Source organism: Poecile atricapillus, chromosome 1 (assembly GCF_030490865.1).
Source record: "Poecile atricapillus isolate bPoeAtr1 chromosome 1, bPoeAtr1.hap1, whole genome shotgun sequence".
In the NCBI taxonomy this organism is placed as follows: domain Eukaryota; kingdom Metazoa; phylum Chordata; class Aves; order Passeriformes; family Paridae; genus Poecile; species Poecile atricapillus.
In genome coordinates, this window is record NC_081249.1 from 145,761,239 (window position 1) to 145,787,173 (window position 25,935).

The window sequence follows — 25,935 nt, forward strand, 5'->3', positions numbered from 1 at the left end:
AGGATTAACATCATCTTAGCAGTTATTTTTCTCCTGCAGTTGTAGAAGATAATTAGCTGATATAGACATAGGCATAAAACCAATATTTACTGATGGGTACTCAAAAACCCACTAAAAGTAGCTGTCTGAACACTAACCATTAACTAGCAATATCTACAGAAATTAGACATGAGCAAATGGCAATTTCTTACCAGATTGTGTTAGCAGTTCTCCATAGCCAAAACCATCAGAATGAAAGGATATCCTTAACAAATCTTTCATGTATATGTGGCTTACACACAATTTAAACACTTCTGACAAGATGATTTAGTGTGAAAGCAGCATTTAGAATATGGTAGGACTAATTACAGCTTGAAAGAATAATCCCCTTGCTTTTACTAAGAAACCCAACACAAACCAAACAAAAAACCCAAACCAAAACAACTGAAAAAAACCTCCCCAAAATCCAACCAAGAAGCCGGCTCACCATGTAACAAAGGAAATGATAGAACCTGCTTAAGCTAAAAAATATCACAAACATAAGAAAACCTTAAGCAGGAATAAAGCTAATAATGAAAAATAGGAGATATTTGAGATATAACCAGTATGCCTAAGTCATAATTGGAGAGTTGCTTACTGCACACTGCAGTTTTTATATTCTTGTGCTGTGGGGGAAATCAAGTATTCTCCAGATTTGGATTTCCTGCTGTTACTCTGATCATCCACAAGGATCATTCTCTTTTGAATGGCAGGTGATCTACTGAACTCTATACATTTAGCAAACAGCACTAAAAAAAAAGTGAAATGAATAGCAACTGAAGTACATTTACCTTGATCTGCTCCGATCCTTGTTGCGGTCTGAACTTCTTTCACGATCTCTGTCACGGTCTCTGTCTCGCTCGCGATCTCTGTCTCGGTCCTTAGTTCGGTCTCGATCCCTATCTCGCTCCCGTTCACGCTCCCGTTCCTTCTCCTTCTCTCGTTCACGTTCCCTCTCTCTTTCACGCTCCCTCCTTTCTCGTTCACGCTCCCGTTCCCTTTCTCTTTCTCTGCGTTCTTTTTCAATTTCCTGTCTTTCTTTCTCCTTTTTGCCTTTTTCCTCCTCCAGTTTCTAAAAACCAACAAGAGAACTTTCATAGTTAATTTTGTAGTTACACAAACTGGATATTCCCGACGCAACACACAAGGCTGGTAATGGAAATACCAAAACCGCCGTTAATTTTAAAATATAAAATAGGGTTTGGTGGGTATTTTTTGGAACTCATAAGTATGAAATCAAAATGCAGCAATCACAAGACTAAGTTTCGTGCAATAGCACAGATCTACACAGACCAGCAATCTCCAACCTTAGCAGAGTAGGGCTGGCCTTGTATTATGAGCTGACTAAACTGCACATTCAGAGTGCACTACCAGTCATGACTCAGGTGGGACTCAAATTCCACTGGCCCTATAAGCCAGTTGGGTATAAGTAAAGTCAACTTCCAGCTGATAAAATTAACTCTGTTCAATTAGGAAAATATATTTCAGTGGAATGCTTACTGGGACAGTGAGTTGTTTTCCAAAAAGTCTTGGCACACCAAAACCATCCTAGATGAAAACTCGGGTAAAGAAATATATCCACTTACACACGGTGCATGTGGTTAAAGAGTGAAGAAAACTGTCACTTTTCCCCTTTTCCCTCCCTAAAAAAGTTCTAAATTTTCACTGGTAAGAACTGGACTCTGCAGAATAGAATCTTAACTTCCACCACTGCAAGATGGAGACAGTTAAAAAAAGGTTGGAAATAGCTCTTTTGAAACACAGAAACTAAGGGTTACCTGCTACAGTTTTACTAAAAATTGTACAAAATTGCCACTTTTTTCATATAGAAACAGTTCTTATGACCAGAATTCCTATAAGACAATAGAAAATACATCAACAGAATGATAGATAAATCCATCCTTGGAAGCAATTGTTATGTGTTAACTTACAGATGCTGTGCTAGGACATGGACCGCCAACACTGGATTAACCTTGCCTATTAGCTATGTTTCTGGGAGGAAGAGCAAGTACACGGTTCACAAATATACCAAATAACAACCAAATATACCAAATTTCAACCTGATGGATACAAGAATACCACTTTTTGAACAAATATTGAGCAGAATAAACAGGTTTATCCCCTTTGGCTCCACGTTTACCATCACTGAAATGAAATTAAAAACTGGAACAATGAAACAGCATTTTCTCTGGTTTGTGTTTTTTTGTTCTTTTCTTTTAAACAAAGCATTTAAGACAACTTTAAAAAGCAATCTTACCTGATTAGTATTCTTCTGCCATAGGCACAGAGACCAGAGAACCGACAGAGGATTACAGAAATAAAGCTAATTCACTAGTGATTAATGTATCCAGTGAAACTATGCTGCATTGATAACACAATACAGGCAAAACCATGTTGGATACATTGAAATCACAAAAGGAAAAAGGGACTTAAAATGGTAGGAATTGGTAGAAAACTGATGTGAAAAAAATAAAACTTAGATCCTATAATATACACTGGGCTGAAAAACTAATTTCTAAAGAGTATTTTCCAGGAGCTTTACAGTGTTAAACTCAGCAGGGTCAAATGCTAAACTAGGTTGTCAGCTTTTAAAAACAACTTACCTCAAATTTCATATACTTTTAAAGAAAGTTTACATACTGAAGTGGTTGATACTTACAGGTTATCTTAGATGTTCCAATAGACATTTCTTTAGTTGAACTCCTGCTTTTTCACCACTCTCAAAAACTTTGTTTATGGTAAGATTTCTCAAGAGAGTGGGTTTCTTTCTTTTATTAAAAATATATTCACAGAAGTGTAAATACACACACACAAGTTTTGGTATATTAAAATTCTTTTCCTAAGTCCACTTTCTTAAAACCCAATTGAAAAAATAAACTGGTATATTTTTAAATCAAAATCTGACCTCAGTCAACTTCTGCAAACCTAAATAAAAGGACCTGACAGGGTAATGGGATGGGAACAGTATCAGATAAACTGAAGTAATGAACAGAAATGAACAGGTAGAAGAATTATAAATCTTACCTTGAGCTCTCTTCAGACTCGTCCGTGCTGTAAATGGACGCCCCCTGCAATGCTGATACCCTGACAGTCTGTCGTTATTGTTTATAAACTCATACCAAAAACATGCAAAGGTTCACTGTGCTCACTAGTCCGCTGCTAAGGATTCAACAGCCCCTTTTAAACATATCCAATATACACAATGACTACTTCCAGTTGATTTTTAATGTTAAGAAACCCAAAATAGCCCCCCAAAAATACAGATCAAGGGCAGTGAAATGCCCAACTGCTTCTGAAACAGTGAAGCTTGTTTTTTGTTTGTTTTGTTTGCAATTTAAAAAAAGGTATTACTTGTTTGCATTTTAGTGCATGTGGCAACTCGGGGCTCGGAATTGAACGTAATTCTACTGAAGTTTCACCACTAACCAGTTTCACATTCAATTGCTGAGCTTCTCCAGATGACTTTTTCTAGATTTTTTTTCCCCCAGGTTTCTATCTTGAACAACTTTAGTCAACTTTTACATGTACATACAATAACATGTAGTCACCTGTGCTCATATTGATACGGTTGCATAAAAACATGGTACCATCCCCACCGACTGCATGTGGTAAAGCTGAACAACACAGGCACACTTCACCTTGCTGTACCTTCAACATTTTTTTTAATGTTGATTTTGGGGGTATTTTGAAAGAAAAGTGTGTGCTCAAAAGAGCATCTTGTTGATACTTCCCTAAGCAAGGACCACTCCAATCTCATTGGGGAAAAGTTAATAACAACTTTAAGCTAAACATTAAAATAAGAACATCACATGCATAGTTGTGCTCCGATCCGCAAGTATCACTTTCCAAAGCAGAAACATTCACATATGCACTAGCATTAGTGGAAACTTCTGTAAGTGGGGACCCTGGGGTGGGTGGGACTTGATGTGCACAAACATTTCCAAGCCAGTTACCCCTTTGCATATTTTTCTGAGGGGGCATCCATAAGTATAATAAAAAACAGAAACTCATACTTACATCCTATTCCATGTTACTTTCCAAGCTGTGAGTTTCATCTTGCATTAGTCACCATATGATCTCTATCATAATGGTGGGGGTCAATGAATAGATTAGCTTTATGGGAATTTACAGTTCTTCCATGCATCTAAAGTTTGGTAAGTCTGGTAACCACTGACCTAGTTTTAATCTTCCCCCACTCTTAACTTAGAACTATTAAAATAAAAGACTTTAATTTAATTCACGTTTCATCTCTTCAAAAATCTTGGATAATGTTACAAATCTACCTAGAGAAACACACTCAAGTGTATGTCTTATACTGCAGCCCCGTTTAGCCTTCACTTATAAATATCTTGACTTAATGTATGTGTAGCAACTTAAGCTGCCTTTATTCATGCTGAAGTGAGAAGACTGAAATATACTCAGTAGCAATCAAAGTCTTAGCATAAAGATGTCACGGGCCACTTTAACGTGGCAACTGTCTTTTTCTGACTTGTAAAGAGCTACATGTATATTAAACCTAATATAAACATCATTTTAAGTGATATTGCAATGTACTGCTAAATTTTATAATAGTGGTTTTTTGGATTTTGAAAAAGCCTAATTTGTATCAAGTGCAAAAACAAGAATACTACCTTGTGTGTGTCTCTGAATTTACTGATCTCTCTTGATATCAGGTCTCTTTTGTCTTCCTCCATTTCTATAGCATTTATATCCTCCTAAAAAACAAGGGGGACAGGAGTAAAAGCATTAACAGCCATCTGTACAGACACAGGAGAACAAGAGAAAAGCTGAAGGTTAGAAGTTTTCAACCAGTCTTGCAAGAGATAAATAAAGTCCTTCTGCAGTACCAAACCTGACAGTCTGATGTTAATGAGTGGAAAAAAAAAAAAAATCAGATGGACAAGAGTCACAAATCTGGCAACTAGCAGTAAACATAGTCATTGTCAAAGCCTACAATGTAAACGAACCTTGGTGATGAGTGGATAAGGTATCAGTGGGGCCACTGGAAATCTGCGGAAAATCTGCGGAAAAATCCACGGAGATTTTTTTTTTTAAAAATAGATTGCACACTACTCTGAAAAACAATGTTTTGTATGTTTGTACTACAAAGCAATATTGTATTGCTGTGATCTCATTTCTTTGATTCAACAAAGTTACAGAAGAACCTCGCTAATTCTCCCTTTGCTGAACTACTTAAAAACACATAGTGATGTCTCATGTTAGTAAGACTTCACTGAATTACAAGTGTGCTACAGGATATTAGTACGCTATGGTAGCATCAGAAATAAGGCTAAGCTACACTTGCCAAAACAAATATTTGCAGTGGGTATGTCTTGATTTTATTTACTCGCTAATTCGCAGAATTTGGTAGATTGCACCTGCTCTTATACTTAGTGCGAATTAGCGAGGTTCCCCCGTGCTTGAAATTGAAAACCAAATTCCACTCACTCTCAGCTCCCCGCACACATTTTCAACTCCCCCACAGCAGTCATGCCTTCACCCAGAAGAACTAACAGCCTCTGCTGCTAACACCAGCGGGAGTCATCTCCACACCAAGCTCTTCAGGGGACAATAGCCCCAAAGCTGGTGAGTTTCCACACCCCCCTCACCGCCCCCACAATATATCTGCATCCACCTTCCCTTTCCCCCCCACCCAACAGTCTTTCTCTCCCCTCTCCTTTATGGACAAGAGAACAACAAGCTAGTTGTACCATCTCTTCACTCCCACCTCTATCCACACAGGCCAAAGATGGCAACTTCCAAGTTTGTCTTCCTTCCCAGTATGGGAAGGATGATGGGGTGCAATTTCAACCCACAAATGCTGCATATTTTAAAAGAGCTTATTTGGCTACTTGACTAGCTCAGATTAGTAAAGTTCTACACAACACAGAGCTAAGAGAATATCGCTCTGTCACAGGGACATACTCAGCACCCAGCTCTTCATGACTGCAAGTCTCACAATGTTTAACTACCTGGCATTATTCATGGCCATATATACGTATATTTACCCACAGGACAATACACATTGTAACAGTGCTTGTAACAAAAAAATACAACTGACAGCATTAGACAGTGACTCATTTGCAAATTGTCATCAAAGAAAACATCTTCTCCCAAAGGGAGGGAGAGGAAAGAAAAACAAATTCTCAGCTCAGCACTTTTACACCTCAGGTTGGCCATGACTAACAATATTGTGGGAAGATAGACTTGCTCCCTGAGGGAGATGTTTCTTGCACCACGTTTAAACTCCATAAGCATTTGAAACTGCATCATTGCCTTGGAATAGGTACTTTGCAGAAGACTTAAGTGGGTAAAAATCTTGGTCAAAAATTTTCCAATCTCTTTCATATAAGGTGCAGAATGGTAGGTGGGAAAGCCCATTTTCCCATGGTTAGAAACTTTGCTGGAAAAGCTAAGTCTGAGTTTGCTTATCCTTGTTCCCCCTTCTCCATTTTGTTTTAATCCATGAAAAGGTCGTTCACAGAGGCAGGTCTAAACCAGAACATTCATTCCTGCTTAACACGTTTTTTTTCGCATTGCACAAGATAGGAAAGCTGGCTGACCAAATCCAGCCAAACTGAGACGTGTTTAAAAGTTATTTTGTAAGGCAGGAAGATTACGATATGCCTTTCATCCCTGAAAGATCCCTTCAAAGACATACACAACTAAAGAAGTGCTTCCACATATGGGTAGACAGCTGCAACCAGTTGGATCAAGGCACTCTACAAGAATGCATACTATAAGCAGAGAGAAGAATTTTGTCAAAAACTACCAATTCATGGCATTATAATAGTGCCCTGGCATCTTTCACTGGAAGTGGATGGTATGCAGAAACTCTTTACAGTTGTTTTTAAAGTTCTTATCTGAAAAACCCTATATGCACATACAGATTAAACTGAACTAAATTCAGTATTTCCACCTTCAGAGGGATGAAAGGTTGGTTCAGTCCCGCCCAGATTCAAACCTGTTGTTCCAAGAAGTTTACGTGCTTAAATGCCTAAACCATCCTGAAGGGATGGTGTCTATAACTGACTAGCTTTCAGCTCAAAAAAAAAAAAAAGAAAAAAAAAAGAAACTGCTGCTGACATCAATGCTTGTTGATTTGTTTTCTCATCAGAAGTTTAGGTTTAAAGTATTTGCACAAGGTTTGGCCATTATATAAAGGTGAGTTGAAGAAAAAAAATCTGTTTTGTCCAAAATCAAAACACATACGTCCTCCTTCTTTTCCTTTTTCTTCTTCCTGGGGTGAGAGTCAGATTCCTGGGAGGGGGCATTGAGCTCGCTGGAATATTCTCGTATTAAGACTTCAATGGCCCCTTTAATTATCTGATCTCTTCTCTTTGTTTCCTCATCCAGTGCTTCATCATCGTCATTTGTTGTCTCTGGTCTGGAGTTCTAAGGAAAAATGGCAAAGAAACAGGACTTCAAATTAAGAGTAATAATGCTTTTATCAGAAATTCACCTTTCATCATCACAGTCATGCCCCTACAGTATTTACTATAAAAAAGCAAACCCCTCCCCAAAAACAAATAAACAAACTAAAAAAAAAACCACAAAAAACCCAAACCCATACAAAAAAACCAAAAACAAAACAATTCACCACATGAAAACCAAACCACCTACAAATAAAAATAATTATCAGCTACATGATATTAGTCAGATCTTTTCACACTGGCAATACCACAGTTTTTTGCAGTTTTATGGAATGGCTGCAGAGAGCAAGTGTAGGATTGCATAACAAAATAACATAATAAAATGGAACAGAAAAATAGTGATTAAGGCAGTAGACAGGAAAAGAGAGAGCACCCACACACTCCCAGAAAGGCAATTGCTATTGCAGCTCTTGGTCAAAAGTTTTGCCTTTTATATTCCAGAACTTCAAGTCACTTCAACATCAGTTCCTCCTTCTATTTAAGTGCCATGCAATATGAATGCCTACCTAAAACTTCCAAGCTGCAACTTCAAATGGAAGAACTATATTAAAGAAACATCATTAGGGAAAACATTCCTTGCACAACAAACTATTTATGTAATAATTTTTGATCAAGTATTTTGCAGTCCCTCATCTTTCTGCCCCTTTCAACCCTGTAGGCAGGAGAAGGAACACAAAGAAGTGCCTTTCACTAAGTATTACATGAAAAGGTAGAACAATGATCTGCACACCGAGCAAGGTAGCCCACCTCTTGATCCCCTGAATCTTTTAGAAAAATGGAATCTCACCTGAGAATCCAGCTGGGTATCCCGTCAAACGATAGGTGGTGGGTGGAGTGAGGGGGAGGGAAGGGTCTGATGGAGCAGCAGCTAAGAATGAGGGGGAAGGGAGGATTCAGTTGGAGCTGAAGAAGCTGCCAGGCCAAGGAAGAGCAGGCTGAAAAGAGCTAGAAGGTAGTGACAGGGGGTGGAATTGAAGAGATCCAGGGAGAAGTAGTGATCAGGGAGAGGAGCTAATTAGATAAAGGTTTGCTTGGTGTGTCTCTATATGAAATCGTGTTGTAGTTTACACGTTTGATTTCTTAACTCAAAATATTTGAGAAAATTTGAAACTTTTGGATCCAAGTGGCACCAGCACACCAATGATGGTGTGAAAGGAATTGCAAGCAGTTTGATTGCAATGCACTTCATCAATACTCCTCAGCAATTCACAGCCTTTCTTTGCACCACCACAAAAAAGAGCGAAAAACCAACCAAATCCAGTAAAACCCAACAAAAACCATGGAGTCAATCTCATTCTACAGTTCAAGAGAATGGGCTCATACAGATGCCTTCAACAAAAAGTACCCGCTGCTTTATTACAATCAACCCACCCAGACCGACTGTAACTCACAGGGGCTCACAGAAAACAAAATTTGTGAGAGATGTACAAGAACTCCAGAAATACTTTAAGCTTGTTTGTAACATCAGCTGTGAATCACAGGTGATGCCAACATGAAACAAGGAAGTACAGAATGAAAGGGCACTCCCATCAAGCCCTTACCTAGGCTAAGAGCTAGTACAGTATCCCACTCAAACCTCATAAAGTTAGCACTCTGCTTGCTTTACTTAGCCATTGCATTTAATCCCAAACACAGAGTATCCAGTCAAAACATGTCAAGTACTTCAAGTCATCATTATTATGCTTCTACTTCTGGTTAGGTAAAATGAAATAAAAGTATCTGTGTTTCCACTGTAGTCTACATACATTTAAGAAAAATTCCAAACTGGAATTTTTAAAATTTACTTGCTATAGTGCGATTAGCATTTTTAGTTTTCTGAACAAGAGGCTATTCTCACTTTGATTTTGCAGAAAAAAATTGTTTTAAATGGTATCTTAAGGCACATGCAAAACTTTAGGATTTAGAGACAAAGGCCAACTTGTTTGGAGTTGAAATACACTATTTCAGCAAAGAAACAGACACATTTAACTTCAATGCAAACTTGTCAATTAAGTATCTTTGCATCTCAGTAAGAATTCAACATACCAAATATCTGCAATTATTCCAGAACAGATCCTTAGCTTTAGAAAGGGATAGTACAAAAGTAATTTTCCCATCTACTAAATGTCTGAAAGCAGCCCACTGCCTGATACCTATCTCTTCTACTGAATGATCTACTTCCTTCTTTTTCATTGATCTGTTCCGAAATATCATCAGTGGAGAGGAAAGAAACTTCAATTCCCCTCAGACAGCCAATTTACAGATTGACAGAGTTAACTTCTTCTAGGGTTTAAGCACTTTCAAGAATTTCTAAACAAAAATGAAGCAACAGAATCAAAACATATAGCACCTATTACTACATTTTATAATGAATTACAGAATTGATTCTAGAAATGTAGTTGTAGCTTGCAGATAAATTCAAACACTATGAAATGAAGAGCTTACACTTCTCTGCCTTTCAACATATCTTCAGACTCACTAATGTGATTCTGGCAAAATCCTAAAAGGAATTAAAAGACACAGAAAGGAGTAGAAACTGAGACATGCTCACAATCTGATCTAGCAAGTAATGTTACACTGACATTCTACTAAAAGAATGCAAATCACACATTATATACATACCCCATTAGATGCCTTTTTCTTTGCTTTCCATTCATCTAGCTGAGCCTTTGTCTTTGCATCAACTTTGACCAGCAGCTTCTTCTCTCCAATCTGGAGGTCATGGAGTAGTCTCAGTGCTCGTAGGGTAGAATCTGGCTCTTTGTACTCACAAAATCCGAAGGCTGAAATGGATGATTGAAATGAGAAGTAAACACATTAAAGCTCTTCAAGTAATTTACTTTGTTTAAAAATATGTTTTGAATCAAAGTTGGAATGCAGGCACTTGTTTTTTAAAAGCCAGGAGTACACACCATAAAAACTCAAAGTTCACTCACTGAAATGTTAATTCAATGTAATTAACAGTCAAATAAATAAGATGGAAGCAGTACACACATTGTAGATGTCCCATCCCCTGGAAACTTTCATGGTCAGGTTGGATGGGGCTCAGAGGAACCTCACCTAGTTGAAGATGGTCCTGCTGTTCAAGGGGATTGGACTAGATGAACTTTACAAGTCCCTTCCAACTCAAACTATTCTATGATTGTATTTGTAAAGCTTTTAACATATCTGCCTTAACTAAGAAATGCAGCTATACGATGACATCTCAGGTAGATTTGCAATTGTCTGATGACCAAGGGCATAAAGTAACAGCTCACTGTTAGCCTAGAGAGAAGGGTATTTCAAACTAGGTTCTTCACAACAGTTACATAAAGCTTTAAACGAGAAAAACATTTTATAACAGCAAAACAAAAAAAGCATGAGATACAAAAAAAGCTGAGGGAACTGAACTAAATCTTAAAAAGAAAAAATCCCACAAACCTAGCAAGATGTGAAAACACAGCAAAAAAATGGTAACCAAAATTGTTTCCTGCAATCACTAGAGAAAGGTCACAAAAATTAAATCAGCTCAACTTGACAATAGGAAAGGTAAATTTTACATCAGGAAAACCTCTTTCACACAGAAGGACAATACATATTATTGGAAGTGACTTGTAAAAATGTTAGAATAGTATCTTCCTTTGGGGGCTAAGCCCAAACTGGCAAAGCTTTCTCTGGAATAGTCTGCAAAATCATTTAGTTTCAGAAAAGAAAGGTAAGCAAAACTAGGCTCTCAAGGTACTTTTCCATTTAACCTTTCTCAATTATATTACTTCATTTTCAATTCCAGAAAATACTAGCCCTTTACCAGAAAGTATTTCCCAGCTATCATATTACAGCATCTTAAAATATAAAATTATTAAGAATAGCAATGTGTCAAGATACTAAAAAGCTGCAAGCTAATAAAAACAAGAGTATATCTAGAGATTTTGAAAAGCGTGAATTGTTACCTTGAAGTTTTCCAGATGCCCCTTGCACTCTCTTCCAACTCAAAACCAAACCACATTTCTGCAATTAAGAGAAGTATCATTAATTATTATTTTATATTCAAAACATTACAAAAAAGTAACCACTTTTTGCAAAATATTATAAAATTAAAGAAGGGTAAACTCTACTGAAAATAAAATACATCTATATTCATGACATCTATAATGTCAAAAAGCTGTACTTTTCACTTACTGAATTCAGGCACAGTGAACTGCTATTCCAGTAAGTGGGGATAGCTCTGCTTTTAGTTTCAATACACTGTTTGTGGATCATTACTTTATTCATCAGCCAGAGATGAAATTTAACAAGCAGTGTGCTGCACTTACTGCTAGAAGCTGCCGTATGAGCATGTCTGAGGCCTTCTCTGAAATGTTGCCTACAAAAACAGTAGTAGTGGGACCACAGTTTTCATCATTTTCTTTGTTCTTTAAGCCAGGATGGTCTTTTCTGACTCCCAAATGTTTTCCAACCATAGACACTGTGGTAGGAACTAACACCTGAAAAGAGGAGGAGAAGTTGTAAAATAAAACAATGGATTGGTTTTTTATTTAAACCAATAAGACATAAGACTTAGGAATGCAGACTTATTTAAAAATTGAATTTTCATACAAACCTGAGTTAGGCTTATGGAATAAGACACCAATAAGCAGTACAGGCTTTAATACTTTCTACAACACAAAAAAATTGGCCATTTTCTGGCAAAGGAAGATAAAATGTGTAACTGAACACAGCCACTGGAGGTCTCAAGGTGAGCATACAGTAACATTAGGTATTATTTCTCCTACAAATAACAAGTTTGCAACATTTAAGTCACCAGAAGTTGAATTACCTTACCCAGTAGTGTAAAAACCAAGCTGTGAACAGAAAGCTAACTCTGGCTCAAAGGCTTCAATGGACACATGATCTTAAAGCTTCCACACAGTTAGTAAATACTACTGCTTTATTTAATGAACACACAACCCAAAGCCTCTTTAGGTTAAGGAGCAAACACCTGCAAATTAACTGTACAAAGACAGGCATGATCATCTGCTCCGTTTTGCTACACTTCTTCCACCGAAGACTTAACAGTCCTTATGCACTGTCTTCTCTACCCAGAATACCTTTCTAGAAGTACCACTTACTAAAAGTTATTTTAATCACAAAACTGAATAATAAATTTGTTTCAGTATCTCTGTCTTAAACACACACTGGTTACCATGAACATATCCTCCTCTAGGGGATAACACAAGCTATCAAAAAATTCTCTATTTTGGGGAGATTTCACTTCTGCAAAATCACACAAAAGGTAATTCACCTTGAAGTCAAGAAGTAACATTTATATTTTGAAGTGCACTTTTTTCCATCCCAAAATCATAAACCTCCCTTCCAACTTGCAATTAGTAAGATAGACAAAGAAACCTTTCATTTGCTTTCCCACAGATGGATATAGCATACAATTTTATATATTTTATATATAAATTTATATTCATTTTTTATATTTTATATACTTAATATTCCTTTTTCTGCAACATGGAGACAGCAAGCTTATCTGTAAGCTTGTCAAGTCGAATGTTTTTGTACAACCCAGCAGTGCTGTGTGATAGCCTTATAAACCTGGATGAGGTAATGCCTGCAGGGAACTATGTCAGAACTACAAACTCCAGAGTGAGAGACCTGGAATCTCCCTGATCTAATAGTACTGCACAGGAGGAGCACACATGATCCAAAGGCAAAGCCTAAACCACTGTATTTGAGAGAAGTATTGTCTTACGAGAACAATAACTGCTTCACCTCTGCAGCTGGTAGCTCCAGACATTACTTTGTCTAGGTCAGAAATCAGCGTAACAGTTGCAATTATAGTAGCATTTAAAATTAAGCATTTTCTTTCACAGTAGAATTCTGACAGAATAGAGCAAAACAAAACCACTGCTGACATCCAGTAAGTTTTACTCTCTATTTTATTTGGCTATAATCTCATCCCTACTGCAATACTTACAGTTGGAGCAGGAGCCATAATGCCCATTGGTACAGGAATCATAGGGGTCCCTGAGAAAGACAATACATTAATATTAGTCTGTCCTGTTGAAAACTGATGAATACAAATGAAATTATTGCAGACATGGTTCTCAAATTAGACAGCAATTTTGGTCAAATAAGAATTTCACAGTGCTGATTACCAGTAACTCCTTTAAGCATGCCAACAAAGTACACTAAGGTATCATAGGCATCCTGTGTGACCATAGGTCACTTTCTGGTACTAGCATTTCAACTTTATCACAAATCTATTTTCAGAGCATATTCTAGCCACAATATTGTTCTAGAAGACACTGGGGTGGTGAATGAGGCAGGGAATTCCTGAGAGCAAAGGCAGCTGATGCCCTACAGATGATCTCGTTCCCAGCTTACATGATCCCCACAACGCAATTGTTTCTGCATATGGCTTTAGGAATGAGGTCCTGTAGAGAATGGCACCAGGCTTCACACCACTATTTGTGGAATAGCTTAATAAAGGCAGCATATAAAACCTCTATTGAGTAGCTGCCAAATACTTCACTTGGCAGTCTCCAACACCTAACTTAGAATAACATTGAATTTTAGTAATATTCATTAATTAATGACAAATAATACTTCAGTTAATATTTAATCAGATGAAACAATGTAATACCTCTTTTACAGTACCAAATTCACTGGCAGCTTTTAGTACTTTCATGAGCCAGTATCTCTGATCACAAGAAAGGCTCTTCATCTTTCCATGCCAGTTGCTAGAGGTTAAATACATTAAGTGAATGGATTTCATCAAAACTACTTGTTGATCAGCAGACACATTGAGACTTGAGAACAGTGAAGTCAACCTCATGTTCTCTACAGGGATCCTATGTTTTTCTTTCATTCTACAAAAAACTTCCATTGTTTTTCCCTCTGAATCCTTCCCTTTTTATCCATCTCTTACTGCTGTATTCAAAAAATCCTAAATAAACTGCTACAACCTACTGCCCCTGGACTTCTTACACTTTCTCTAGTGTTTAGTCTTAAAACACTTCTCCTCAGACATACTTTCCAATTTTTTTCCTCATCCACTCTGCTTTTCTTTATTTATTTTTCATTTTCTCCAGCTCTCAATCCTCTTCCTCAGTCCCTTCATATTAAGGTCATACTGCCTCCTATTCCTCCAAACCATTCAGACAATCAAAACTATATTGCCCTCCCATGTACTCAATTTCAAATACACCGTGGCATCTCACGGACTGTAGCAACTACTCCCCAGTAAGACTGGTTGTGCAGCCCTTTAATATTATAATTATCACAATGACTTTTAAAGTGTACGATAACACACTTGTTGTTATCACTGATGATTCTATGAAACTATCTGCCCAATGTTCAGCAGAAGCCACAAAAATCCACTGACATACTGGGCATCATCAGGAAACAATGACCACAGGCATTGTTTAGCTGCTACACAAAAGCTCAGTGCACCTACGGTTTTGACTACAGCCTACAGACCTGGTCTCTGCAACCCAAGGCCACCCAGCCTCAGAGAACAGCAACTACACAATTTCCCTGATGAAGCAGCTGCTTTAGAAGGAAAGGCTGCACACTGAGGCTCTTGAAGTGTGGAGGTTTGCAAGGCACTGATCATGGCTGAGGTGTACAAACCCATAAAACTCAACTCGCCCAACTCCCACATCAGAACTGAGGCAGGAGGGAGACACGAAATAGGCAGTGAATTTAAAGACAGACTTAAGAGCAAGAGAGTAGCACTTTCCACAGCAGTTAATAAACTTCTCAAATTTGGTTGAAGAGGTGACAGAGCTGAACAGTTAAAAATTCCAAAATGTCCATAAATGATATGTCCAGAAAAAGACAAAAAACAACATAAAGATCCTACTCTAAGATCCCTAACACTACAGGTGTATGAAGCAAGAGACTCAGAAAGCAGACAGGGATACATGCCCACCCTAAATACTGCCTTCTAGTCCCACTGCCACACAATGCATCAGACAATATGGACTGCAGGTCTGACCTACTACAGCGTTTCTGGCATGGAAAATGGTTTTTTTCACCTTAGGGGTATCCAATAATCTTCACAGATTTATCAGAATCACCTCCTTATCAAATCTTCCACACAAATATTGGGAAATGCTAGAACTTCCTGCTTTTAGCAACCAGTATCTTTAAGCAAAGCAAACCACCTTTCCTAACTTCATTGTTATGCAAGCAAACGCCATCTGAAACTTTTCAAAAAATTACAGGCTGAGGTAATTAAGACATGAATATTCGACCAAACAGCTAGCTATAGATAATATTGTAAGCCACTAAAATTGTGATCTTACATATGGACTAAATTCAGAGCAGAATTTCATAAAATCTGTGGCATTTTCATCTCTACTGATATGCTTATACTAAGTGAGATCCATATCCTCTACAAGTCAAAATATGTTGTCTGCACAGGTAAGCAAATCAGGTTTCTCTTGTGCAGAGAAAAATTTTTCTCTCACGTAATACCAGGCTTCTCCACTCTACATACTATTCAGATTCGTAATACTAAAATGAGACTATTTAAACACAACAAGAAAACAAAAAGGTCTTTGTCACACATGCTAAGAAGCAAAATGTTCAGAGCAGAAAACTGTATCAAGCATTTAAAAATATATTTTAGAAAGTTATTTTTTTAAGCATCTGGTGTTTTATACACTAGTATACATAAACTGGAGATAGGAAAAATGAGAGGTATGATTTTAAAATTGAACCTGAAATTTTTGATGGCAGGATATTACCTAAGCAAGAACTCTGCCTTTATCAGAAAACAGGTAACATCTCATGGTTCTCAAGAAAAATGTTTAGAAAAATTAATGCAAGTAAAGATTAGCCTGATAAATGATGTACAGAAATATTTTTGTAGTTCAACCATCTGTTTTTTGAATGCCTCTATTGTCTACAGAACACTCCTGCACAACACAGCTTAAGACAACACAGACAAGACAGGAGTTATTTTCTGCAGCCCTTGTGATGAATTCTGAAGGGGTAATTCTCTGATGTATTCCCCTCTCCCATTTGCTCTATGGTTTCCTGACTCCAGTCATCATTATGTATACTCACAATGTACAGAAAGCAAGTTGTTCCAGACCAACAAGTTGAAACCTCAACTCAAAAAACAGAGGCTGATATTACAGATGAACAAAGAAAAAAGGTAGGAATAATTCTGGGAAGATTAGAAGAAATGATAAAAATAACTGTAAATTTGAAAGATGTGTGGAGGAAAGAATATAAGAAACAAAAGAAAGTGGGACATCAAAAATGGAGAAAAATAATGCAGCAAGATGGACCTTCTCTGAAAGTTACTCCTCTATTGTCACATTACATGTACTCAGTGTACCCAAGAGCTTCCAAAGGCTATTACAATGGATTACAATCAAAACAGTGGCTCTGGAACACTAATATTGACAGAAATCAGCACTCAGCTTCAGTCTTGAATAAAGGCTCAAGAAAAGTCCTGTATTTAATTTCTGGTCAAAAGTAAACAGTTTTTGGTAGACCAAAAGGAGCCTGCTCCCGTGACATGATATATGGGAAAACTAGAAACTCAACTGCAAGGTACACAAATCAGAGTTCCCAAGATACATTATTTACAAAAGTTACTGGCTTTTAAAGGCATTCAGAATAATATCAAGAAATTAATTTCTAAAATATTTCCATGTATTAATATAACTTACCAGGAGGTACAGGTGGAGGAAAGCCAGGGAACTGTGGAGGGGGGATCCCAGGGGGAAGTGTCGGGATTCCCATAGGAGGGCGATTCAAATGAGGTGGAAAAGACATTCTTGCAGTCACAATCTATCAAAAAGACAGAAAAGGAAACTTGTAGCAGTCAGTTCCCAAATGTGAATTATAAAAGCAGTGAAGTGGTAAGTGTCCATAATTGTTTTAAATTTTTATTTGGACATGCAACTACAAACTGAAACTATTTTTTCCCCAGTTATTCATTACATTACAGATGTAGTAGAAGTCTTCTTTCTCAACTAAAAACAGCACTTCTAAGGAAGTGTTTCAGAATGGAGTGAAAAACATTCTTATACCAATAAAGTGCATTTAACAGTTTGTGCAGTTTCTTTAAAATAAAGCTATCTTTGCAGTATCTGAAAGCAAAACTGATCTTGTAAGACATTTCCAATAAAGCAAGTAGTTCTGTTGTACAAAAAATGATCACAAACAATACAACTGTAGAACAAGACACCAGAAAGAACTGGGACAACACAATGCTCAGCATTAATGGCAGCTGTAGTTAAGAGGACATTGGGGAGATTCTCAAATTCCAGCAGAGATAGAGTTAAAAGTCTGAAAGAGGGTTCTGTGATCTATTTTTAACTTCCCAGTCCACAAATCTCCTAGAGCACAGCTTGGACATTAGCCCATGAGCCGGGTGTCAACATGCTCCCATAGAGAGTAAAGATCATTTCAAATACCATTTTCTATTAATATTATTATTTTACATGCATATTACTGACCCTGAAACAGACAACAACCAGCCATAAAACACTCCAGGATCGCCCTTAATACAACTAAGGCATGCATTCTTCCAGTATTGTTTCAGTAACCTTACACTGCAGTCAAGTGTTCACTGAAGGTTGGCTCTCAGTTCTAAAAAACCCAAAACTGGTCAGAATATTACTGCTGAGCATATACCTACATTCACACTGCAGCGAGGAAGCATTGGAGAAGTTCACACACAGTGGATCATGTGGATATGAATCACGAAGACACAGTATCAGAAGTGACAAGAACCCAGTGAGCTGTTGGCAGAAACGTTTTCGTTTCTCATTGGACTCTACGGAATGCCTTACAACCTACAGTGTCAGTTCTGCACTGCAACTGCTTTCCAAACAGGCACCTATGAGTCAAAACCTGAAGCAAAGCTGCCTGGAGAAACTGAGTTATGGCAAGCAAAATTCTGATACATTTAACTGAACTGTAAATTGTACCATGCTTTCTTCAAGACAGAATACAACGGCACTCAACAGCAAGGAATGGAAAACAAGTCCTGCTGGAGAGACGTACCTTCCAGACTTGTTCAAGAGTAAGCCATTAATCTTAAATACTAGAAGTAAAAGATAGTATCAGTACTCTACCATAATAGCAGGTACATCTGAAAGATCTAAAAAAAATAAATCTGAAACCAGAATCATACAGAAAAACTTAATTCCCTCTGATTCTGGAAACAACTATGAGCAATAAATATATAGCAGACTGGAAAGGATGAAAGAGAAACCCAAATGTATTTGGTAATACCTTCTAACATCAGAATTACTTATTCTGGTCTAAGAACACATATATAACCCTATCACATAATTCACCCAAGGAAACATTTACAACTACATCAATTACACGAGGTATGTGATAAGAGCATTCATTAATATTAATATTCCTTAATATATTCATTATATTAACTGAATTTATATAATTAAATGCCCTGAGGGCATTTATCAATATCTCACTAGGCAAAACAATGAACACTCCTGTGATACAAGGTCTAAGATGGCAGAAGAAGTAAGAGAGCAAATGGAAACATTCTTCCAACAGTTCAATAAAGCTTTTATGCAATCTAATAATCATAAAACCTCCCCTCACTTTTAGAATCCGTATGCCTAAGAACACTTTTCCTTTCTGCAATTCCTGAATTTTTAAAACTGTACAGACAAAGAAAAGCAACAAATATGTACGCCATTTTATTTTTGTAAAAGTTGCTTATTGTCTCTTCAGACTACATGTATATCAGCTGACATTAATCTAGAATTTGGAACTCGTATGGTATGGAACAGAACTCCCTTATCTGCCTTGGTGCCACTAGTTGAAACTTTCACACACACACACACCAAAAAAAAAGCCAACAGAAAACCCACAAAATTAAGATCTTTAAGGCTCCCAATTCTTACCTATATTTCAAGCTGATAAAAAACTGGATAAAATTCAAAGCTGTTTTGGGGTAGATGGTACAAACAATAAGCTACTGGGTCTGAAATGGTTCTAAACAGGCTACAACACAGTTTCACCATCAGAATCCACAAGATGTTAAGGCATGGCCTGTAGAGCATATAAGAATTTGGGAAGTAATTTTCCAGGCTGCCTGCAGGTGCAATCTCTTCTCTCGCTCTGATAAGCACTTTATTCAAGCCATCATTTTGGAGATGACAACAAATAAAGCCTGGGGACTAAGTGGTGAATCAGTTCTTTGAATTAAAAGATGGAAAACATACCATACCCAGTGGATGTTACATATGCACAGAGAAGGAACTGTTTGGTTGGGGTTTTTTTATAATTTAAATTTTAAGAAGCGAAGACTTAGCAGTCGACAAAGTTACTTTTGCTGCATAAAAGGAAAAAGGCAGTAAGAAGAGAACAAACTTAGTCCTTCAATCTTTTGGGCAGATGATGTGGAACACACTGTTATACACAGGGCTTCCATAGTACATTTCAAAGCATTCTGTTCCTTCTCCCCCATATTTGTACAATTACTTTCACAGGAGCTAGAAAGTTTAATTCTTCCATGGACCAATCCTAGCAACTCTGCTGCCTTTGACATTTAAGATCAAAACTAGAACTAAAGAAAGTATTGGTCTCTTTCTCACTACTCTGTATAACTACTAATGTGAAACCAGCAGAGAGAACAGTTTAATTCTGTTTCCGTTATGAAAGCTGTGAGGATCAAAATACCAGGAGTGAAAGTGCTCACTGGAGAAGTGAGAGATCTGGACGAGGGAGGAAGATGCATCCAAGATGCTACAATGAAGGGAACTGCACCACACATTCTTTTCTGTCAGGAGCTAGAGAACACACTGCAAACGTAGATACTCTTCCAACAGTGACTCTGCCTCAAATTAATAAGCAACTACAAATCAAAGGTTAGGTATGGAAAGATAGGATATGTTAAGCTGAATCCATGTAGAATTCACTTGCAAACATCTCAGGAACAGTATCTGGAACTTCTCTGCAGACCATTCTCCTATCCTGCTGGTACAGTTCAGTGATCAATTTCTGACAGATTTACCGTGATCTCAGGAACATACATGGCAATCTTCCAACTTCCCCAATTTATTCAAATATCTAAGTATGAAACTAAACAGTCAAATATATTTTTAAAACCTCAGCTGACTTATGGAAGCATTACCTCTAGTGAAACTGAACATAGGCAGCATTCTTGACAGCTGCAGTTTAACTAACAGTTCTCTAAGCAAGAGTTTAACTTGTGTGAATGTTACAGTGGCCACAAAAATACAGGAGAAATAAAAGCAGTGATCAACTGGCCTGGTATCACTCAAAATACTGAAATAACAACATCTTTACCTCCCAAAATGATGGACTGATGCCAGGTCTCAGACTCAAGGTGCAGTCAGTTTAGGCCGTGTCTGTGCCAGGAAGCAATACAATCGGAACAAGTCTGTTAAACAAAACTAACGTCCACACAACATGTTTTGGGGAAGCCCACCCCACTAAAACAAATGCCAGTTTGTAGGTATGAGCGCATTTTTGAATATATTTTCATCCAAAAGGCATCCAGCTTATCCATTGGAATAGCACAAGCCAGTATGAAATAAACTTCCTAAGTGATGATGACTGTGAGACTTCCTTCAAGAGCACACCCTTGATCTAAGTGAACACAGTAACATAGACGCACACTTTATTAGCCTTGGGCCATTTCTCTATGCTGCAAATTAATTATTTCATGCATGGCAAAACACCTAAGTTTACTCTATGAAGACCCAGCTCAAAACCAGCCTGAGCTACTAACTAAGGCAAGTACTACATAAACACAGCTATAATATTCCAGGTTCAACTTTGGCCCAGAAGGAACTCAGTTGCTTTCTACATTGCACTTCTGACTTAAGTCCTGGTGGAACCAAGCAAGCAACATGCAGAGCCATCTGCATCAATCTTCTGAAACTTAGAGAGAGTACAGGGATATCCATATGGTTCTAAAGTTTGGTAAAATCCATTGAGAGTGGTTAATTCTGTCATGGTGAGATCCCTGCTGGGATGGAGTTTTGTCCACAAGAAGCACACTGGCTCTGATTTACAACTAAGCAAACACAGAGAGCTGGCCTTAGGGCAGGAATCAAGTGTCTGAGCCCACACATGAAACTACTATGAAACAAGGGTCACCATCACCTAGACAATGCTGCCCTGCTCTTCTTTATCATCTCTGACTCCCAGAAGTCCCAATAATAGAGGACAGAGATTGTACTGGTCTGGCTGCACTGTTAATGCAGTAATTCCTCTTTAAATCATAGCATTCTTTTAACCTTCTGTTTTACTGACCCCATTTTTTAAAATACAGGGATGAAGGGGTATATCATAAGAAGAACATAAATTCATTAAAAATTGCTGTTAACAGATGTACTTTAAATTGACAATTCTATAATCTACTCAGGGCAGCATCATAATTCTACCAGTGTCACAGGATTAATATCCTTAGTATCTCTGTCTGCACATTAGAAACTTGCAAAACTTCTTAACCAAATTCAAAGCAGTGAAGTTCCCCATGAAACAACCAGTTACAATACTCACTACTATTACACTAAACAAAGTTAAAACTGACTGCAAAACCCCTGAAGTCTTACACAAACAAACTTCATGTGTTTTAAGAATACATACATGAGGAGTCATAGCAACAGTGATGGCTGATCTAGTTCAATTTTATCTGATTTTAACTTCCTTTCAGTATTTTCCCAAAACACTTCTTCCGCACCACAAAACAGCTGTGCAGGCTGAAGAAAACATGCAACAAACCAGTTTGTTAAAGTCAGTACTATCACACAGGCTTGTGCACTGGTCTCTACACCATGGGTGGATATTTAAGCCATTTTGTTATAAAAACAACCTCCTAATTTGTCACCCAATAAAGGTACTGTTTATATTATTGCTTGCCATCAAAAAAAGCTCCCTAGAAGAAAAATCTTCTATTCCAAGCCAACTGGTTTCCTCAATAAAAATGACCACTTTCCCAGACCCCTAGAGTTTTCTCCAAAATAGCCAGCAAGCTAAGCAAGATTTCAATGTTAAACCCAACAGGCATGGGGAGAGATAAAATATACTATAGATTTCCTAAGTTAAGGACAAAAATACTAGTATTTGTTCTCCAGAGGTGATCTAGAAAGAGTTTAGTAACTGCTAAGGAACAGTCACATCCCACACTATTATTACAAACCAACACAAAAAGCAATGTGTTTACCCAAATGAAAGCCTCAGTCCAAAAGCTCTTTAAGTAGGGGTCCATTAAGTATATCATCAGAACTTTAAGATGTTTAACTCCTAATTCTGTGCCTCTGCACCCATACAAAGCCCTGGTTAGTGAAATAAGTGACTTTCCACTCTAACTTGGCTATTGACGCTTCCCAAAACAGAAACATGGCTGTGGCATTACAACACTTATCTGAATGGGCACTCAGAGGCAGAGAAGCAGGCAAACGCTAAGCACTCTGATCTGTGCCGCTCCTTTACAGAAAAAGCAAGAAACTCTCCTATTCTTCCTTCTAATTTGCTTTGGACTCCCCCCATAAATGCTGATGCAATACCTGAAGTAATGCTTTCCTGCCACACAAAAAAAGGACTAAAATTCAGTGTGCCTATATTTTAGTCTGAATGGACTAAGAAATATAAAACTTTTGAGAGCTCACTTTCTCTAAGGCCGTTTAAGACCTAGAAAAAAAAAAAGGAAAAACAACAAAGCCGTTAGCTGTGCTCTGGATATTCCCTGTGTTTAAACAAAAAAACTCTCCTTCGGGAAGACAAAGGTCTTTTTCTTCAACGGAAAAAGACATAATGAGAAAAACACGCCGTGTGCACTCACAGCGGCTACTGACACGGATGAATCACTCTTGATTATTTTACGCACGACCTGCTAACACGTGTTTTAAGATGACTACTCCAATCCACAGTAAGGACAGTAACTTCCCTGTCGCAACATATCGCGTTTCCTAGCGTGATCGGCTTACCCGGCGTGCAAAATTAAAAATCCCACCCACATACCGAGGCGGCGGGGCCCGGGGAGCAGCGTCGGGCTCCAGCAAAGCTCCGAGCAGGTCCTCGTCCCGGGCGTGCGACGAGTTCCCCTCGCCTCCCGCGGGGCCGCTCCCGTCCCTCCGGCCGGGGTCGGCGGAATGGACTCCCACGCGTCCCAGCGGGAGAGGAAGCGAACGGGCCTCGCGAGCACCGCCCCGAGGCCACTCGCCCGTTCCACGCCCCGTCCAGGCCCGAGCCGCCTCCCCAGCGAGCGCCCGCCGCGGCCCAGTGGCTTCGGCTCGGCCCCGGACGCGCCTCCGCCCAGCGGGCGGCCGGGGCGCCACCGCCGCGCGCCTTTCCTCCCTGCCTCCCTCTTCCCCCCGAAGCCCCTCGGTTCTCACCCCTCGGCTGCGGAGCGGGGCGGGGATGGCGCGGGGGAGGCGCTAGGCCGGCTGAGGCCCCGCTAGGCCGCGAACACACCGCGCCGAGCCGCTGCCGCCGCGCCGCGAGGGGTCATGTGACCCGCCTCTTCCGCCAGCGGCCCGGCGTGCACCGCGCAGCGCCACCACAGAGGCGGCCGTGGCAGAGCGCCCCCGCTCGCGCCCGGGCAGAAACGCGGCGGACCATAGAGCGGCGGCGGGCAGAGGGGCACGGGAGCGGAGGGGCGCTGCCGCCATCTGCAGTGCGGACGGGCGGCGCGGGGCCGTGACCGGCCCGGAGCTCCGCCATATCGAGGTCAATGCCGCTGCTCGGGGCTGGGGCGGCTGGAGACTCTGGAAAGCATCCGGCTGTGGGTGGCACGGAGCCTTGCCCGTCTGTCAGCCGTCATGGCCCCCTCAGCCGGACACTCAGGCCAGGCTGAGCTGCCACCCGCCCGTGACGGTGGTTGGGACGGGCTGTACCGCAGACGGAGAATCCTCTCCCTCGACCTGCTGCCCGCATTGTTTGGGATGCAGCCCAGGATACAGCTGGCTTTCATGGAAGGTTCTGTCTGCTGTAAAAGACCTAAGGATTTACACAGCAAAGAAGGGCGAACACTACTGTCTTAGGCAGCCGTATGCTCATCAGAAAGATGTCACTGTGCTGTTGGGCCTAGCTATAGTCTACAACTGGTAGTTTCTCTGACCTACTTGCAGCATTTAGACTACATTAAGAGACGATTTTCAACATGACACGAAAGACGGTAATTGCTGTAGTTACACCACTGGTGGCAAGAAGTTGCAAGTGGAAAGAGGAAGTGACTGTGAAGGAAAGGAACACGATTTTACAGATTATTAGGAGGTAGACCACCAAATGAACATATGTGCATAAATGCTGTTTAACAAAGTAAAAAAATATGCATTGTGTTTTCTGTTGTTTAAAGAAAAGTGCTCAAGAGTCAAATGACAAATCTCCACCTGTAGACCAATTTCTTTGGTACAAAGCAGATTAAAACTATCGGGATGATGCCATACATGCAACTGAACAGCCAACAATTGCACTGGAACTAAGGTCCTGTTCATCACCTTGCTTTACAAGATGATGTGTAAGGGTATATATTTTAGCAGTAGTAAATTTAAGAAGTACTTCAAGTTTGGATGCAATTCCCCCCAGAAAGAGTATTTTTACTTTATATTAATTACAGTTTATTCCAAGCAGCTCGTGTATCTCCTTCAAACTAATATAAATTTAGTAATTTTAATACTGACTACTGTTATTATTTAAAATAATTTATAAGCATGCCTAGGAAAACCAAGGAAAAGAGAAAGCGTATAAAAAATTTTTAGGATCTTCTCTGTGTTGTTGTCTCAGACAACAGCTCAGCCTGAAAAAGAAAGGTGAATCCCAAACTGACTTGTACTGCTGTAATAAGTTTTTATTTACAGGAAACATTGCAAAGGCTTTGCTCATGTACATGTTAATTTTTTTTTTTTAGCCAACTAAATAGGCTATTTTGCATTTATTCCTATCAACAAAATCACAAATCAACTGTAGCCTTCTGTATCCTTCTTAATCAAGGAAGAATAGCAGCAGAAGCACCCGGTAAACGTAGCTGCTTTTGTGTCTTTACTCCTTCTGCTATGGGATTTTAGAATTACCCACCCCTAGTGCTTGTATTATCCTCCTGCCTTTCAGTTAGGCACCTGAGATCCCCTTTCCAGATGCTGAACACAGTTCACTTGCTTCAGTTCTCACTGCAAACACCAGAGCTTCATGCTCAAACTAATCATGAAGATTGCAGTACATGGCTTTTAATATTAAGGTTTTTTTTGTTTGTTTTTTTGTCTGCTGATTGTCTTGTATTTCAACTATGAGAAATCATCCCAAAAATGTTAGGCAGCACCTCAGGATACAGGGGTCACGTTGTTTCTAGACTATGCATTTTAAACATTTTATATGCATTTTTTCTTCCCTTCCTTATATCCTTTAATGGGTCCCTCTGTCACATTACCAGTCTAAATAGAGCCACTTAGAGGATATTAGCCCTTAAATGCCAGACTCATTGATCTTGTTCTTTGGCTCCTCTGAATAGCACTGTGAGACTTAAAAGTTTCTACCTCATATGTATTAGTTATATTCATTATTTAGG

At 39.0% G+C, this 25,935-nt stretch overlaps 1 protein-coding gene across 6 annotated transcripts in view; it reads right to left on the reverse strand.

Moving 5' to 3' along the window:
* RBM25 (RNA binding motif protein 25) overlaps positions 1-23,925 on the reverse strand; it is a 33,671-nt gene extending 9,746 nt beyond the window's left edge. The window contains exons 1-11 of one of the 6 annotated variants that reach the window (XM_058855467.1): positions 23,768-23,894; positions 20,712-20,773; positions 17,087-17,207; positions 13,372-13,421; positions 11,723-11,893; positions 11,360-11,417; positions 10,053-10,213; positions 7,231-7,413; positions 4,986-5,039; positions 4,650-4,733; positions 810-1,090 (exon numbers count right to left, since the gene is read on the reverse strand). In XM_058855467.1, coding sequence (XP_058711450.1) covers positions 810-1,090; positions 4,650-4,733; positions 4,986-5,039; positions 7,231-7,413; positions 10,053-10,213; positions 11,360-11,417; positions 11,723-11,893; positions 13,372-13,421; positions 17,087-17,192 — 1,148 coding nt within the window. In that variant the 5' untranslated portion in view covers positions 17,193-17,207; positions 20,712-20,773; positions 23,768-23,894. Of the gene's footprint in view, positions 1-809; positions 1,091-4,649; positions 4,734-4,985; positions 5,040-7,230; positions 7,414-10,052; positions 10,214-11,359; positions 11,418-11,722; positions 11,894-13,371; positions 13,422-17,086; positions 17,208-18,060; positions 18,163-20,711; positions 20,774-23,359; positions 23,547-23,767 lie in introns of those variants that run through there. The other 5 variants (XM_058855460.1, XM_058855453.1, XM_058855474.1 and 2 more) reach the window with 5 other exon arrangements.
* Between the last annotated feature and the right edge of the window lie 2,010 nt (positions 23,926-25,935).